This window comes from Abramis brama, assembly GCF_963993115.1.
Source record: "Abramis brama genome assembly, chromosome: 7".
Classification (NCBI taxonomy): domain Eukaryota; kingdom Metazoa; phylum Chordata; class Actinopteri; order Cypriniformes; family Leuciscidae; genus Abramis; species Abramis brama.
The window spans coordinates 23,434,871-23,452,395 of record NC_139969.1 but is presented as its reverse complement, the minus strand read 5'-3'; the positions used below and the strand labels follow the sequence as shown (position 1 = coordinate 23,452,395).

Sequence of the window (17,525 nt, the reverse complement as noted above, 5' to 3'; positions counted from 1 at the left end):
CTCATGATAACTTTCATTAACTCTACAATAAGTAAATCTACTTCACCAGCTAAATACAGTTTGCCAGCGATGCCATAAATGGAAAAGAAATATAGAGGGCTACCACAAAAACAAAATTCTAAAGATGGCTGCGCACTTGTTTGTCTGGCGCATAAGGTCTATAAAGAAATAAAGGCTATGTTGATTAGCATTGCATTAAAATACTGTATTCTTATGAAAATACCAGAGAAGCCTTGAAGAACGCAGAACATTGTCACAGTCGTGTGTTTATTGTCTTCATGTTTAATCATGAAGTGGATACACCCCCAGTGGATGCATAAGAGGCTCATTTAATATTAAAGACATGGACTCTCCATTTTTGATTTAGCATGATAAAAAAATCCTTCCTTAATTTTAAATTTATCCTTCTGATAAAAATTAAGAAATTGTCTCAGATTTTTATCATATGTTTTATCATATAATATTTTATAGTTCAAGCTAGGGAGTTGCTAGGCCTGCAGTTTTTCCCTATTCTAAACATTGTTTGTACCACGCCTCTCATCCAATAATCGCAAATAGCTCTGTGCTTTATTTCTTCTAAAAAGAAAGTGTCATCTTTCAAATTCTGTCCCATTTTATCACGAAATTCAAACTATGAATGCCGTTTTGACACTCTTAAATGTGACGTGACAGATCGCTGTAGCTCCTCAGTTCAAACGGCAGCCTGGAGTGTCTTCCACTTTAATACGAATTATATCTAGAAAAACATACATGAAAGATGTCAATAAAACAGCTTTTGGACAATGTCACTTAATGTTGCATCTACCTCAGGAAAGTCATCCGATGTTCACGATGTGTTAGTTAGCTATAAAAAAAACTCTAGAGAGAAGCTTATTTACGGTTAATTATATGTATTAGGGCTGCACGATGTATCGTTTTAGCATCGATATCGCGATGTGCGCTAGTCACGATAGTCACATCGCAGGATGTGCGATGTCAAGAATAGGTATCGTAGTTGATCCGTGATTCATGATCCGTACGGGCCAGCTGCTCCCCGACCCTTAACGCTTAATTAACTATTGTTAACAAATCAAACCATATCGTAAAGTCTTACAAACAAATAATTTACTCAGAACACCTCTTAAAATGAGAATGTAAGTGTGCTTACCCCTTTTTTTTTTTCTTTTTTTTTGTAAGAGCGGTTGGCAAGATTTAACCTTAATGAACTACAGTATTTTCAGGTTATATATGACAATGTGTAGAAATTACCTAAAAAAAAAGCCTAGTTTAGACTGGAGTGAGGTGAAAACAGAAAAAAGTGCAAAGCAAGTTGTTGTTAGCTAGCTGTTAATTTTATTCAATTGTAGGCTATATGGTAGAAAATTAGACTATTAGTCAAAATAAACTTTTTAATGCTACTTTTTTATTCTACTTTTTGATATTGATATGATTATATACCAAAATAATTATCAGGTCTAGCAAAGAAGGATTTTATCTTACAAAGCTATGAAATCCAGTGGTAAAATCACAGCTGTAAAAAAAAAAAAAAAAGAGGGCAGAAAAAGGATGACAGTGTCTGTCGGCCACCACATGTATAACTTTGAAAGGTTTTGATTCACTTCAAATGTTGACTACTGTATAGTACATACATGCATGCATACATACATGCACGCACACAAACACACACACACAAATGATGTGTTCTGCCTTGATTTATATTTCTTCATTCTTGGTACTAACAGATCTCCCTGTTTTTCTCCCCCGTAAACAGCATTCTCCATCAGACCCTTCCCTGGAGATAACATCCAGTAAGGCACCTGTCTCGGGCCCAAACCTCCAACCAGCCAGCTGTGACATGCAGCAGACGGAGAGCGAGCTCAAGCCAAAAAAGAAGAAAAAGAAGAAGGCCAAGGTAAGTGACGGCCAGGAGGGTAACGACATCAGTGGTGAGGCTGGTGGAGAGGCAGCTGCTCTGATTAACAAGGGAGACAGTCTTATGACTCCCGTGGAACAGTCTGCCATTGAAAAGAAGAGCAAAAAGAAGCCAAAGGAGAAGGAGCCCAAGGAACCGAAAGAGCCCAAGACTCCCAAAACCCCGAAGACTCCCAAGACACCCAAGACACCCAAAGAACCCAAGGAACCGAAGGAGAAAAAAGTGAAGACTGCCACCCCGAAGCCTAAAAGCTCCAAAAAGCCCAGGTATGTGAAATTTGAGTTTCCTGTAGCGTTCACCTTGCCTTTATACTTTTTTTTTTTAAACTACAGGTTTTAAACTGTACCCCATATTTACATGACCTTCCAAATGTGATATCTACATCTTTATGTGGATGGAGTCAAAAAGCCTCATGTGATCATCTGGTTCATTGAACTGTAGATATGTTTACTATGATTTTATTTCTAGGACTATTACAAGCTGATAGTGCTATATCAGAGTTTAGTCAGTTCAGAAGTGTCAGGGGTGTTCTGTTTTATTACACTTTTGAGACACAAGGAACTTGATATTGTCTATAGATTAAAAGACTTCAGCTTTTTTGCTTTGAACTACATGCGCTAAACCACAAACTTGACGCCTTTCTGACAAACCCTCCTTAGGTACCTGAACTTCATTCGGAGGTCTGTAAAGAGTTACTATCATCTTTGCTGGTCATTTGTTCTGTCAAGAGTTTGTTATATATGTTAATAACCACTGCCTAAAACATCATACTATCATGTATATCCACCGTATATATCTGTCTCTTCTGGATACAGTTAACAATCATGGTGCTCATCACATTTTAAATGATGCCACATTCTTTTTTTCTTTTCTTTTGACACCCCCCATTTCCATCCCCCTCAAAAAAGAAAGAAAAGAAAATGCATCCATCCTGAATATGCAGAGCAGCAAGGTTATATGGCCATTTTTTTTCTCTCTAGCTGAGGTAGTAACATGATCCGACTGAGGAATGTGTCAGCCTTCCCCCTTAACCTCCTCCTCCCCTCGCCTATCCAAAGCCCGTCACTCCACCGCCACGTCCCTTTCATCCAGAGGAAAAGGGCTGGGCCAAAACAAGTGCATCTGCAGCAGAGTGCCAGAGCAGTAGGTCATCTGAAGGGGGAGGAGGGAGGAAAGTGTGTGTGTGTGTGTGTAAAATAGGAAAAGGGGAGGGGGAATGTCTCCATTCAAAATGGCACCTAATGCTAGTTAGTCCACAATGCTGTCTCATTAATCATGCCGGCCTGAATTTGACCAAATCTGCTACAGTACTGGATGTGTGGCATTGGCGAGTCCCTGTGGATAGTTTTTAAACTGTGGCCCCATTTCTCAAAAAGTGGGCTACATATAGCACATCTCACATTTGATGAGTGTCATTCATTTCCCTTCCCCCATCTCCATTTGTTTGTTGCCTTTCTTATCAGCTCTTTTAATGTTTTCCTTGTTTAGTTGCTAGTTTCGATCATGGAAGTGGAGTACAGGAAACTAAGTTGGACATTAAAAATCTTTGCCTTGTATCTGTTGGTGTTCTTATCTGACAAAGATAGTAAAACTATAAATAGTCATTCTCAGGCCGCACCCAGAGTAAAATGTGAGCGTCTGTGTACCCAGGTTTGTTTTCCATATATACACACACAGCCATCAAACACTTCAGAAAGATCCCTCCTCATTGCTGCATTGCATGTGGCTCTTTCCCCCCACGAGAAGACTGTTTTGCATTGCAAATACACACCTCTCACCTTCAATTTATTGGCAGGTTCCCAAGCAACTACTGCAAAGCCCCCATTTTAGTTGGTGGGTTTTTTTTCTAACTGCATAACCACCTAACCTGGGTGGGCAGTTCCGTCGGCCCTTTGATTTTTCAGTTCATGTCAAAGCAGAGTCTTTTTTTTTTTTCTTTCGCATATTATCTTAGCTACATCCTGTGTGCTCGCATACAAAAACCACAACAGTCGCGGTTGCATAGGAAGTGCTGCAATGTGTGTACTTAAAGCTCTTCGCTTGCGGGACCAGCATGCCTGTTTGCTCGTGAGACTGACTACATCACCTTTATGTCAGCCTGCCTGCTTATTTGTCCTGAAACAAGTGCTCCACATTGTCATCCCCCCAGGCTCCAATGGGGGAGAAAACTTGAATTCTGTGACTGAACCTCAAAGACAAAGTGCAGAGAGGTGGATGGCACAACAGAAGGGAAGGACCAAGCATCCAACTTTGTCCTTTCAGTTTATTTTATCTTCTTAGACTGGCAGGTCTGTCCCACCAGAGCTTGGGAGTTTTCAGTTCCTGTGAATTCTTGGGTTTGCTGCTTTGGTGATCAGACAGGCCACTGCCTCAAAAGACTGAGCGAGTGAGGCAGTGCGGTGAATGGATTAGAGAAGTGTGCCGAATGATAAATGCGCAGCCTCTGGGGAGACAAGCAAGAGTGAAGACTCACATCGCCGGTGTTACCCACTCCCATCAAAGCCTTCCACATTTAAAACAAAGAGCCAGCCCCCACGCTATGCACATGAAAGACGCTCCACGTTGAAATAACTTTTTTTAAGAAGGCTCAAAAAGTAGCTTGAATGGTCTCTTGGCAATTTAACTACCGTAAGATGTTGCTTTGTTTTCGCAGAGGTACAACAAAACGCAAGTCTGAGTAACGCAGAAAGTGTTTGGTTTTGTGCACAGTTGTACTCTTAGTAAAAAACCAGCCTTCTCAATGATGCCACGGAATTGAACGGGTGACCTTGCTCTGAGAGCACAACACACGACACTGTTGCTTCCCCCGACTCTCTTCCTGTGTTGCTCCTCCACTGGGCCCCTAACACTTTCACACGCTCTTGCATGCGTACACTGTCCTTTTCCACCTATTATCACACACTCGCAATCCTTCTGCCGAGTCTCATTCTAGCCCTCCCTATCTTTCCTCTCATTCCACTGCACAGTTTGTGTTCCTTCTCTCAAATATCTCAACTCACCCACTCACATCCTCTTTCCACACGTTCTCCCTCACAGTCCGGCACTCTCAGGCATTTCCCTTACCCTAATTCAGGCACGTTTTAGTGTGATTTTAATTGCACCACCTCCATTGATTCAACTTGCTAGCACTCTGACTAACAGGGCGTGTTTGGATCCTGTCCCCCCCTTTTTTTCAAGTGACCTTGTTTTGTCTGGTGGTTCCTAATTAGCCTGCTTGCTTTGAAGGACACAGATGCCCGTTTTTATTTGCAGTTGTTAACTTGTCGTAGCATGTTCGTTCTCTGCATTTTTATCTCCTTGTTTATGTACGTGTGTTTACGTTTGCGCCTGTGCGACACTGCAAAAGAGCTGTTGAGGGTAAACAGTTATGTGTGCGTGAGAGCAGCTGCTGTTAGAGAGAGCACCGTGCGGGGGTCCAGCTGAAGATGAGTCATCTCACTGGCGACGGCAGGTGTCCCATTAACCCCCTGGCCCTCTCTCCTCCTCCTGAGTGTCAGCTCTAGAGCTCATATAAACCTGCAGCAGGGCCTGCATCCTCCCCCTACTAATGCCAATTAGCCCCTCTCTCTCTGCCCGTTCATCTCAAAGACTACACTCGCCATGGCCCACCCCGCTGGCCCGTTCAACTGGATCTTCAGTGTATGTCCTATAGCAGCTCTTTGCCTTTTATGGTTCATAAAGGTCAGCCATCGAAAGGAAGTCTGTCATCCCTCCCCCTAAACTGAGTGTTCTTCCTGCCCTCGTGGCTTTTTTTTCCTCCTGTCCCTTTTTTCTTTCTTCCTTTTGTATGTGCCTTTTTTTTCTCCTTATTTCTGGCTGTGTTTGCTGAGCAGTGACAGTATGAAACCCAAAGCCACAGAGCGGTGCGGCTGCAGGTGCTTGAATGAGTGTTGGAGAGAGAGACTCTAACTGAGGCAAGCAGATGGCTTTAGCCAGTGGCGTCCAGCCAGAGGAACAGGTGCGGGTCACGTGACCGCCGGTTACCAGGGCGATTTGATTGCTCTTGGCGTGCGAATGAAAAGAGAGAGGGGGCCCCAGAGCGAGAGAGCGCAAGAGCCTCTAGGGCATTGTGTAATATGTGGCAGGGAAGAGAGTACAACTCTAAACTGGAAGTGGATTTAACTAGTTCTTGTCTTTCCTCTCTCATTCCCTCTTTTCTGTGTCTGAAACTGAACTTAGGAGGGAAAGGACCTTAAAGCATTATCCTTTTTTTAACCTGGTATGTCCGTGTGAACGCAAGGTACAAATGAAAAGAACTAAAGAGAAAAATACAAGAACTGTGGACAGCCTGAGATTTTCTTTTTATTTCTTGCATTAAAGTTGCTCATACAGGTTCGCATGACATTGTAATAGCAGTGTGAGATGTTAAACTCCATATAAAACTTTTTTAAACTGCAATTTTCTAATTATTGTACGATTATACATGTCGTTTATTCTACAATTGTACATCTCATCTTAATTGAAACTACTTTTAAATGTTTATTTGTCCATTTACTTTTTAATTGAACTTTTGAAGCTAAAAGGTGCTTATATAAAAAATTATATATAAAGCATTAAACTTAAAGTTCTGGGACTGGTATAAACAGTTGTTTGCTAGTGTTTTTTTGTTGTTTTTTTTTACTAAAACTTCTCAGCGTGGTGGTTTGACTTTGACCTAGACAAATCTGTGGTTTATTGGTGTGACTGTTATATTAACCAAACGTCCCTGTTCACCCACAGTGCAAAAAAATCTGACTTTGAGTCCAGTAACAGCACCAAGAAAGAGGCAAAGCGCAAGAGAGAGCCCTCAGTCACATCTGATGTGGAGAAAACACCGCCACATTCACCTGAGGAGGAGGAAGATGATGGCGTTCAGGTAAACATCATTAAAGTTTTCACTTTGGCTAATAAAAAATAAAGTTCTTATTGTCTCTAAAAAAAAAAAGTTTGAATGCCGCCTTTGCTAGTAAAACCAATACCTAAAGATTGACAAGATAATGCTGATAAAATGGCACCTTTATCCTACTTAATACAAGTTGACAGCACATCGTCGTACACAAACATGGTCACAGTTGTTTTTATTCAGTTTATTGCTAATCTTTATCAGATTAAAAACTTGATGGTTTTATTTTTTATTTTTGTCATTTGTGTAACTTTTTTTGTGATTTACAGAAGAGGCGATCTAGCCGGCAGGTAAAGAGGAAACGCTATACTGAGGACCTGGAGTTCAGAATTTCTGATGATGATGGAGATGATTCCCCAGGACCAAAGTCTCCTTCAACAACGTCTGAGCAGCAGGTCAGTATCATGAGTTGGAAAACTGCTGATGTAACCCACTGTTTGTTATGCATGATGGATGTTCTCACACTGACTCTGTGTCCTTCATTCCCGTGTGTGCTGTAGGAGTTGCCAGATGCAGAGGGCCCTGTGGTGGAGAAGATTATGGGGATGCGCATTGGAAAGAAAGAGGTGAGCTGAGCCACCAAAAGCCTCTCACATGAGCTTTAACCGCTGCTGTCTGCTGGATAAGGGCAGATTACACCTAATAGCTGTCTCAAATCTTGCCCCAGACTGTGATGGTCAGGAAGATGCCTGAGTGGGCTGATATTGTTTTCGGCCTGACAGTAGTAGTATTAATCCAGTAAAGGCCGTTGCAGGTTCAGAGCAAAGCCTGTGTGAGGTTTTGAGCTGAAGCCATGTAAGAATAAACTGTCTCTCAGCGTGTTTAATCTCAGACCCTTAGATGCAGGCCGTGACAGCGTGCAACGTTACTACTTTGAAACTGCTCCACAAAACAAAGCCTGGCCAAAAATAATACGCCGTGCATGGCTTTTAGTAGCGCAGCTGCAAATGGGCTCCCGCCCGAGGAAATGGTAGGTTTGGCGTCTGCCGTAGTGCTGTGGTTTTGGCAGGAAGCCAGGCCCTGGGTCAGCTCCCTGTGAATGGGGCTGTGTGTGGTAGAAGAGCTGAAGTGATTCATGACTCAGCCACACAGCGTACTACTAGCTGGAGAAAGAGAATAGGACGACGACTGCTCTATCTCTCTCCCCCAGTCTTTGTTGTCATACTGCTTTTGTCCTGGGGCATTACAGTTGAGAGCAATGCTAAAACACAGAGTTGTTTGTCACAGGAAATGAGTTACACTTGTGACTGATGGGTGGAAATTATGCACACTAGTGATTTAAAGGCTCCAAACGGTTTACAAATAAATGTGTTGATCACCAAATATTCCTGCTTCTTATTTTACAGTTGTCATCTGGTGAAGAGGTGGAAGTTGAGGAGTTTTATGTCAAATTCAAAGGCTTGTAAGTATCTGATCTAGCATGCCTTCCATCTAATGTGACTTTCTTGCATAATGAAGGTAATAGTACTGATTAATAATTACAGTTAAACATTAATGGAATTCATTTGCCAAATAATGCATACAAGCTACAAAACTATTAAAATTAGTTATCAGATTTTCTCAACTATGTATAAGAGTATAAAATTACTCATGCAGATGGATCATCACCTGTCAATACACCTGTTAAGTCATTGTTTAGGAACACAATTTGTTACCGTGCTCCTACGTAAACATGCTCAGTCTTGTTTATCTGACATGTTCATTTTTAAGTGATAGTTCACCCATGACTTTTTATTGTTGTTTTTTTTGTTTTTTTCAGCTCCTACCTGCATTGTCGCTGGGCAGACATCGAAGAGCTGGAGAAGGATAAGAGAATCCAGCAGAAGGTTAAGAGGTTCAAGGCCAAGCAAGCCCTCAGTAACTTCCTTAGTGAGGTTAGCATCAGCCCTCCATTTTCCTTGCCATCCACCATTTTGTCTTTTTTTTTTTTTTCATTCTGCCCCCCCCCCCCCCCCCCCCCCCCCCCCTCTCATTTTATGGCCCTCACTGATAATGGTGGCAGTATGTATGCTCAACAGTGGTGTATTGTGGTGGTATTATAGTGGCTTTTCGAACAATCTCATGCATGCTAAGGCAATAAAACGCCTCACTTCAAACCCTTATCTCAGTTGCACGCAATCTCCCTTCACATGCTTAGTTCGGTTCACAAGTTAAAGTAATTCAAGCAGTTGCATTGAAACGAATGCTGAGACTTTCATTTCTGGTGTGCAACTCCACACTACCATTCTTTTCACTCTATCAAAACCAGGTGGGGTTTTCCCAGAGAGATTTATGCATTATCAGAAAACTTTGAAATTATTCCACCTGGCAGATTCTCATTTAAAAGTCTCATAGTAGTTGTGGCTCAAGCAGCAGTGAAACCACCATTCTTCTGTGCTCCAACTAACCAATCAATCACGTTCTTATTGACAGATGGATGATGAGCCCTTCAACCCAGATTATGTGGAGGTGGACAGGGTTCTGGATGTGTCTGAAAGCACAGATGAAAATGGAGAGGTATGACTTGTCTCTCTCATCCATTTGCTTCAATCATTCTTAAACCGTCTGTCTTTCAAAACAGCATGGATAACCTTGATTAAAGCTCTTACGAGAGCCACCCCCAGAAAATTTAGAAAGATGTGAGAACCTTCTTTTGGAAAACTGTTGTGTTGATGTGTGTTCCTGCAGCCTGTAACTTTGTACCTGGTAAAGTGGTGCTCCTTGCCTTACGAGGACAGCACGTGGGAGTTAAAAGCTGACATTGACCAAGGGAAGATTGAGGAGTTCGAGAGAGTGATGGCACGTGAGCCAGAGCCAAAGCGCGTGGTAAGAGCTGGCAGTCCTCTTGCCCTCTCTTTATTTTTACTTTGGAGTGCTGAGCTAGTGAGGAGAGAGGGCCACGTTCTTGCGGTTGCATGGAAACCACTAACGGGAATTGTTTTATTTGAAACAGGAGCGACCTCCTACCAGTGACTGGCAGAAATCCGAGAGTTCCAGAGAATATAAAAATGGCAATGCGCTCAGGGAATACCAGCTGGAGGGAGTCAACTGGCTGCTCTTCAACTGGTACAACACGTATGTATGCAATTACCCAGCCATCCAACTGCACTGCTTACTCACACATGGACTGAATTTTTCAAGCTATTTAAATGCAGGGATGTCATGAATTGCTGCCGCTGCATGAAAATGTTCACTTTTTTTTGTTTCTGCTCTCAGACGAAACTGCATTTTAGCTGATGAAATGGGCCTTGGCAAAACAATCCAGTCCATCACATTCCTCTATGAGATATACCTGAAGGGAATCCACGGTCCTTACTTGGTGATTGCTCCTCTTTCCACCATTCCAAACTGGGAGAGGGAGTTCAGGACATGGACTGAGCTAAACGTAGTGGTCTATCATGGTAGCCAGGCAAGCCGAAAGACTATTCAGGCTTATGAGATGTACTACAGAGACACACAGGTACATAATGCTTCTTTTGTCATTTGATATGTATAGATCATTTTATATCGTTTGAGTCAGCGTTTCCCATCCAGGGTGCCGTCTTGCGAGTGCAGGGGTGCCGTGTAAAAACTGTATCAAACATTTTAAAATTGCTAAAATGTGTATAAAAAATAATAATTTATGTACCATCAATCTCAGATGTCTCTAATAACAACAAATGACGCACAAATATGTATAATAAAAACGCAAATTGTAAGTTTTCGGCATTCAATTGCGGGGGTTGCGCCTGATTTCATTCCCGTGCTTCATTCCCAGTGCGTACACATACAGCTGCCTCTTTTTCATGGCTTGTTCCGCTTGCAGTCAAATCACACGAAAATATTGTCACAACGTCCGTCTTGCCGTGTATTCATATAAACACATCAGTCTTTAATTAAAGTCTTAAATGAACGTAAAGAGATGTGAGAAAATGGGACCCGTGTGAGATCCACATGTGCAGCAGTGAACTCAGAATCAAAGAACACAGGTAACAGAAAATTACTCGCTGCTCTTGACTAAAGAACGTGTCTAGCTTTAATAAGGATTAATCTATTTAATTTAATTTATGCAGTGAAGACTGTAAAGTGCTTAATAACTTTATTCAATTTCTGTATATTTCCTACCTGTTAAACAAATAGGAAGGGTGCAGGTAAATGACATTTATCATGGGTTTATGTGAGGATTGTTTTAAGTTCACTTAAATTAAGTTGTTATATTTTTTTGGAGCCTAATAAATGTTTTTAAAAAAATGATAGCTTTCAATTATACTGTAGTGTTGAATGGTGATAATGTTTAAAATTGAAAATAAAATCATTGAAGACATCAGCAGCAGTATTGGTATCAGTGATACTGGCCTTCATTCATTAAAAGATAAAAGAGCCATTAAACAATTATTTTAAATATACTTTAAACGTCTTTATGTTGTTTCTACATTAATTTGGAGGTTAACTGTGAAATTATTACATTATAAAATATATATAAAAAAAACCTTATATTAAAGCTATCTTGTGCAATTTTAACAAAATAATCCCAATATAAAAACACAAATACACTGAGTGAGCAAACATTTAGGTGAGATTTGCAATGGTAATTGAGCAATGTTTATATATGAATAAAAGCCTTAATTAAATGTCGTCATATAAAGTGATCTCTTCAGAAGGAATTACTGACTCCTAGACTTTCAATTGATGGACAAAAAAATTTGATAATATTAAAAATATCTATATGACAAGTAGGCGTTTCTTCCATGTGGTATTGAAAATCAATACATTTCAATGCATCAAAGTAGTATTGTGATAACATTAGTTTAGGGTGCCACAAATTTTGTTTTAATTTTCAAAGGGTGCCGTGACTGAAAGGTTGGGAAACACTGATTTAAGTTATTGATGCTAATGTTTCACAAGATTTCTGCAGGACTATATACATAAGGTTGTGCATTCAAGAGCCCTTCAACAACCAAAATCTCTTTTCCTGCAGGGTCGTGTAATAAAGGGAGCCTACAAATTCCATGCAATCATCACCACATTTGAGATGATCCTGACAGACTGCCCCGAACTACGGAGTGTGCCTTGGCGCTGTGTGATCATTGATGAGGCTCATAGACTCAAGAACAGGAACTGCAAGCTGCTTGAGGGCCTAAAGATGATGGACATGGTTAGTGCTTCCACTTCCACCTAAAAAAAACATATTTTTTCTGAAAAGAACCTGCTGTAAATACAGCTATAGCTTTCACTTTTACCAGATGCAGGGTTCCCATGGTGCTGAAAACCTGTAAATATTAGGGGTGTAACAATACATTATGGATCAATGCATTGATCAAATTACTAACGATAAGATGATCGATGCAACATGTAAAAAAAAAAAAAAAATCAATTATTTTTCTTTCTTTTTTTCCAAGAGACACCTTTATTTTGTCATTGCCAATTTAAGCATTCAAGCACAAAAAGACAAAAGAGACAAACAAAATTATTTCGGTACATGAGCACTGTGTGAAAAGTTTTCTTTGCAGACACATCTGTAGTGCACAGAGCGAGTTCTCTTTTGCTTCTTTTGTGCTTAAACAGACAAATACAGACAAAATGATGACAAAATTGTCAGTTCCCCTCTTGGCTAATATATTCTTGTAAACAGTTGTGAAAGAACGCATTTGATCTTAGTCAAGTCTTAGTGACAGCAGCCCAAAAAACCTACTGCCATCTGTTTCAATGTTAATCAAAAAACAGAGAAAAATCACTCACTGCTTTTTAGTAGATTTAGCAGGTTTCATTTATACAGTGAAGACAATGCGGTCGATTTACATTTGATAACTTTCTGTTGATGGACTGTTCTGTTTTTATTATTTATTTCACAGGAATGATATATTTGTTAAGCTCTAAGTTGTTCCTAATCACCTTTAAGGGACGGAATAGAATGTTGCACATGTTGCTTGCCAATAAAGATTTGTCAGTTCATGATACTTTCTTATTGCTTAATTTTTTATACTTAAATACATTGTTGTTAAGAATTTCTAACTAACCCCAGTGGGTTTATTTGAAGCCTGTTTATCATGTAGTAGTATTTATTTAGGTGATTGTATTGGTGATCAGTATCGGCCAATACTGCTTCCAGCGATCGTAATCGGCCCCAGAAACCCTGATTGGAGCACCCTTATTGGTTAACATGGTTAAAGGACTTTGGAGGAGTTCATTTTTGTTTGTCACTTAACAAGACTCTTATCTTCCATAGGAACACAAAGTCCTGCTGACTGGGACCCCACTGCAAAACACAGTGGAGGAGCTCTTCAGTCTCCTTAATTTCCTGGAGCCAGACAGGTTTCCTTCAGAGTCCACCTTCATGCTGGAGTTTGGAGATCTTAAAACAGAAGAGCAGGTATGGAATATCAGCACTTGTTAAACCACTGTAATTGGTGTGTGAAACGTTTCAGAGATGCCTGGATGTTTTCTAATGGATGTAATTTCCTTGTTTCAGGTTCAAAAGCTGCAGGGCATTCTGAAGCCCATGATGCTGCGCCGACTGAAGGAGGATGTAGAGAAGAATCTGGCACCGAAAGAGGAGACCATCATTGAAGTGGAACTGACCAATGTGCAGAAGAAATACTACCGTGCCATCTTGGAGAAGAACTTTGCCTTCCTTTCCAAGAGTGGAGGAGGTGCCAGTGGAGGTGGAGGAGGATCCAGTGTTCCCAACTTGCTGAACACCATGATGGAGCTGAGAAAGTGCTGTAATCACCCCTACCTCATCAATGGTGAGCAACAATATCAGATGTGAAACTCTACATGTGAAATTAAAATTGTTTTATTGATTTGCTAATGGTGTTTGTTTAAACTGTATAACCATTTCTCCAGTCAGCCAGACTTAAATTTCATTCTTTTCTCTGTCTGTAGGAGCTGAGGAGAAGATAATGGAGGAGTTCAGGGAGAGTCACCCCTTAGATTACCCAGAGTTCCACCTCCAGGCCATGGTCCAGGCTGCAGGAAAACTGGTGCTGATCGACAAGCTGCTCCCCAAACTGAAGGCTGGGGGTCACCGTGTGCTCATCTTTTCCCAGATGGTGCGCTGTCTGGACATCCTGGAGGACTACCTCATCCAGAGACGGTAGGATGTCTGAGCCCACACCACTGCCAATAAATTGATAGAGAAACACTTTTTAATTTAATATGAAATCTCATATGTTAAAAAATACTTAAGAAATGCAATCAACCAATAAAAATGTATTGTTAATGTATGCTCAATTTCCTGTAATCTAGGTATCCATATGAGCGTATAGATGGCAGAGTTCGAGGAAATCTACGCCAGGCAGCTATTGACCGCTTCTCACGACCAGAATCTGACCGTTTCGTGTTCCTGCTATGTACCAGGGCTGGAGGCCTGGGTATTAACTTAACTGCAGCTGATACGTGCATTATATTTGACTCCGACTGGAACCCTCAGAATGACTTACAGGTAAGCATAGTATGCAAGTGAAAATGTGCTGGACCTTCATTGGAAGCCATTTTATTTCACAAAGAATCTTAAAGCTGCATTCCAACTAGTAACTCAGCTGGAAGTGCACTATCACATTATGCACCTCTTTAGAGGTGGTGTGTGTGACCGTTTTGTGCTGTTGCCTTCAGGCACAGGCTCGATGCCACAGGATAGGACAGAGCAAGGCTGTGAAGATTTACCGCCTGATCACCAGAAACTCCTACGAAAGAGAAATGTTTGACAAGGCCAGTCTGAAGTTAGGACTGGACAAGGCGGTGCTTCAGTCCATGAGCGGGAGAGAGAATGCTGCCAACGGGGTATGAACTGCACACAGCGCCACCATCTTGTGGTGTTTCACTGAAACAATATTCCAGATTGTTCATTAATCAAACATTCTGATGAGACTAATTTAGGTAGATGGTAAAAAAGAAAATCAGTCTATTCCATAAAATACCCAAGATGAAAACAGTAAGTTTATTGAGATCTGTATTTTGTGAAGTTGATTATTCGTTTTTCTTTTTTCACTCCTTTTTTAGGTTCAGCAGCTCTCTAAAAAGGAGGTAGAGGACCTCCTACGTAAAGGAGCTTATGGAGCTCTAATGGATGAAGAGGATGAGGGATCCAAGTTCTGTGAAGAAGACATTGATCAGATTTTGCAGAGACGCACACAGACCATTACCATTGAATCAGAAGGCAAAGGCTCAACGTTTGCTAAGGTGATGACATTTAAAATCTTTCTCCTTTTTTGCCATGGCTGAGGTATTTATGATGTTAATAAAAAAGTACCCACCCATCAATTTTATTGTGTAATTACAAGTATATATGCTTACTACCCATTTCATCTTGCTCTTAAAATAGTGCAGCCTATAGGGTAATTGTGTCTGATCTCACCATTTACATTCATTTATTTTCCCCTACCAGGCAAGTTTTGTGGCCTCTGGGAACAGAACCGACATTTCTCTGGAGGACCCAGATTTCTGGCAGAAATGGGCAAAGAAAGCAGAGCTAGACCTGGATGTGATCAATGGCAGGGTAAGATGCAAATGAATGGAGGAAAGGAGCTCTCTTGTACTGTGAAATGCCTCACAGAAGATGTTGCATAAAAAGGCACTAATCTGTAGCACACTCTCTCTTGTAGTCATGTGTGGAGCACTTATGGCTGACTATTCATTGTTTTGTTAATGAGTCATGAATTAGCAGATTTTGACAGGTATCATATTCATAATCCTATTTGACAATTAACTGAAGATGGTGTGAATTCAAATCTGGGTAGTTTCCACTGCACTTGGTCGTGTCACTCCTCATAAATATGCTATCTTGGCATAATTAATAAGGCTGATTTCCCCAGGCTAACAATGCGTGGAATGTAGCCGTAATTGAGCAAAGGCAAAATTGTTTAAACTTGGCCATGGGAAGCATTTTCTGTAATTACCACTGTTCTTTGCTCTCAGGAGAATTGTAGGCGCTAAGCATCTTTAATCTGCATACAGAGAAATGTTATGTCGAAGAAAAAAAAAAAGTGCCTTATCACATTTTCTGCATATGTCCATGATTAGAGGTCTTCCATCTTGCCATCTAGCAATCACCTATATCATGGTGCTGAACAAACAGAATCCTTTTCTGCTGTCTTCAACACTTGAGGGAGTGCTCTTACCCCAGATCATATCTCTTGTCAGAATAATCTGGTGATTGACACTCCTCGGGTCCGGAAGCAGACTCGTCACTACAGTTCTATGAAGGAGGATGATTTGATGGAGTATTCAGAACTTGAGAGTGACTCTGAAGACAAGCCCATTCAGAAACCGCGGAGGCCCCAGGACCGAACCCAGGGGTACCCCCGCAGTGAGTGCTTTAGAGTGGAGAAGAACCTTCTGGTGTATGGGTGAGTGCAGTCTGGAAATTGTCATATTTAAGCATTGTTGTTGTTGGTTTTAACATCTTTGTACTCTCTGACTATGCTACCCTGAAAATCTACTGAGATCACAATTGTGCTATCAACATCTTGCACTTAAACAGTCCCTGGGGGCTTTCCTTATAATTAGTTGCCATTTAGCAGATGCCTTTTGCTCAAAATCAACTATACATGACTCTGTAGGGCAACACAGAACCCCCACTGGGAAAAATTTCCTACATAGAAACATTCAAGTTAAAATTATTGCAGACATCTAACTTTTTCAGTCCATGTCCCTCATTAATAGATTTCCATTTCCCTCAATCGTAGCTCATCATAGAAACCAGCTTTAGCAGGAAGTCCATCCCAGTGCCATGAGATGGGATATTCAGCTTCCAGCTTTGTTTTATCGCCATCCAAATTCCCCTTGTCTCGTTGTGTTTTCCATTTGGAATGAGAATATCTGGTAGCTCACAGCCCACCAGTGCAGTGGCCGAGTTTGTCACGCTTGCTTGTCCCGGGGCAGTGGCAGACACGGCGCTATCTAACGCGCACAGTTAATTAAGCACCAGGCCTCAGTGCACTCAGCACTAATCATGGCTGGCTGCACACACCATGTCTGACCAGTATCTTTTTTTTCCCTTTTCAGTCAGACGCGTCTAGACCCCTGGGCTATACGGCAAATTAGATCCATCAAGTCTGAGAGCTTTGTCTCTTCTGAAGTTTTTTTTATTTTTTTATTTTTTATAAGCAGTGTAGGGTTGTGAAATCAGAGCAGACCTTTCCCCCTCTCTTCCCAAAAAAGCCCTTTAGGCCTGTGCTTAGAGAGTGCTTGAATACTCAACATCAAATAACAAGGGCATTGGGTCTCCCCATGGTCATGCACCATGCCAGCAAGACATTGGTGGTGTCCCACCTTCTCCAGTTTGTGAGAAATGGTACAATCATACTATTCTTAAATGGTCTTGACACTGAGGTTTTTTTCCCAGACAGTAAAAATTTACTTTGTGAATTGTTTTAACTAGCTTTGTCAGTGACATTTTTGTGCTTCTTTCCAAAATTAAACATAACTCTGGTTCAAAAAGGCTTGAACTGAGCCTTGGCTAAATTCTCTTCTGTTGTGCATAGCTGGGGCCGCTGGGGTGACATCCTGTCCCATGGACGCTTTAAGCGTCCGCTAAGGGAGCGAGATGTAGAGACCATCTGCCGAGCCCTCCTGGCCTACTGCCTGCTCCACTACCGTGGAGATGAGAACATCAAGAGCTTCATTTGGGACCTCATAACCCCTACCGAGGATGGCCAGAGCCGCACACTGACCAACCACTCTGGTAGGACACTACAACCATGGAATTGCATTTATTTCCTTGATGAGCTCTCTTGCATTTACTACTTCTTAACCTGTTAAATGCAATTTTTG

At 41.3% G+C, this 17,525-nt stretch overlaps 1 protein-coding gene across 1 annotated transcript in view; it reads left to right on the top strand.

Annotated features, from left to right (window-relative positions):
* Positions 1–17,525, top strand: part of chd7 (chromodomain helicase DNA binding protein 7) — a 63,827-nt gene that overhangs the window by 34,002 nt on the left and 12,300 nt on the right. Inside the window, exons 3-22 of the mRNA XM_084120506.1 lie at positions 1,751–2,178; positions 6,632–6,767; positions 7,064–7,189; positions 7,295–7,360; positions 8,141–8,196; positions 8,554–8,668; positions 9,207–9,290; positions 9,462–9,599; positions 9,727–9,848; positions 9,990–10,233; positions 11,731–11,907; positions 12,979–13,122; positions 13,222–13,498; positions 13,638–13,848; positions 14,001–14,196; positions 14,367–14,534; positions 14,754–14,933; positions 15,139–15,249; positions 15,894–16,099; positions 17,237–17,436. Coding sequence (XP_083976632.1) covers positions 1,751–2,178; positions 6,632–6,767; positions 7,064–7,189; positions 7,295–7,360; positions 8,141–8,196; positions 8,554–8,668; positions 9,207–9,290; positions 9,462–9,599; positions 9,727–9,848; positions 9,990–10,233; positions 11,731–11,907; positions 12,979–13,122; positions 13,222–13,498; positions 13,638–13,848; positions 14,001–14,196; positions 14,367–14,534; positions 14,754–14,933; positions 15,139–15,249; positions 15,894–16,099; positions 17,237–17,436 — 3,385 coding nt within the window. The remainder of the gene's footprint in view (positions 1–1,750; positions 2,179–6,631; positions 6,768–7,063; positions 7,190–7,294; positions 7,361–8,140; positions 8,197–8,553; positions 8,669–9,206; positions 9,291–9,461; positions 9,600–9,726; positions 9,849–9,989; positions 10,234–11,730; positions 11,908–12,978; positions 13,123–13,221; positions 13,499–13,637; positions 13,849–14,000; positions 14,197–14,366; positions 14,535–14,753; positions 14,934–15,138; positions 15,250–15,893; positions 16,100–17,236; positions 17,437–17,525) is intronic.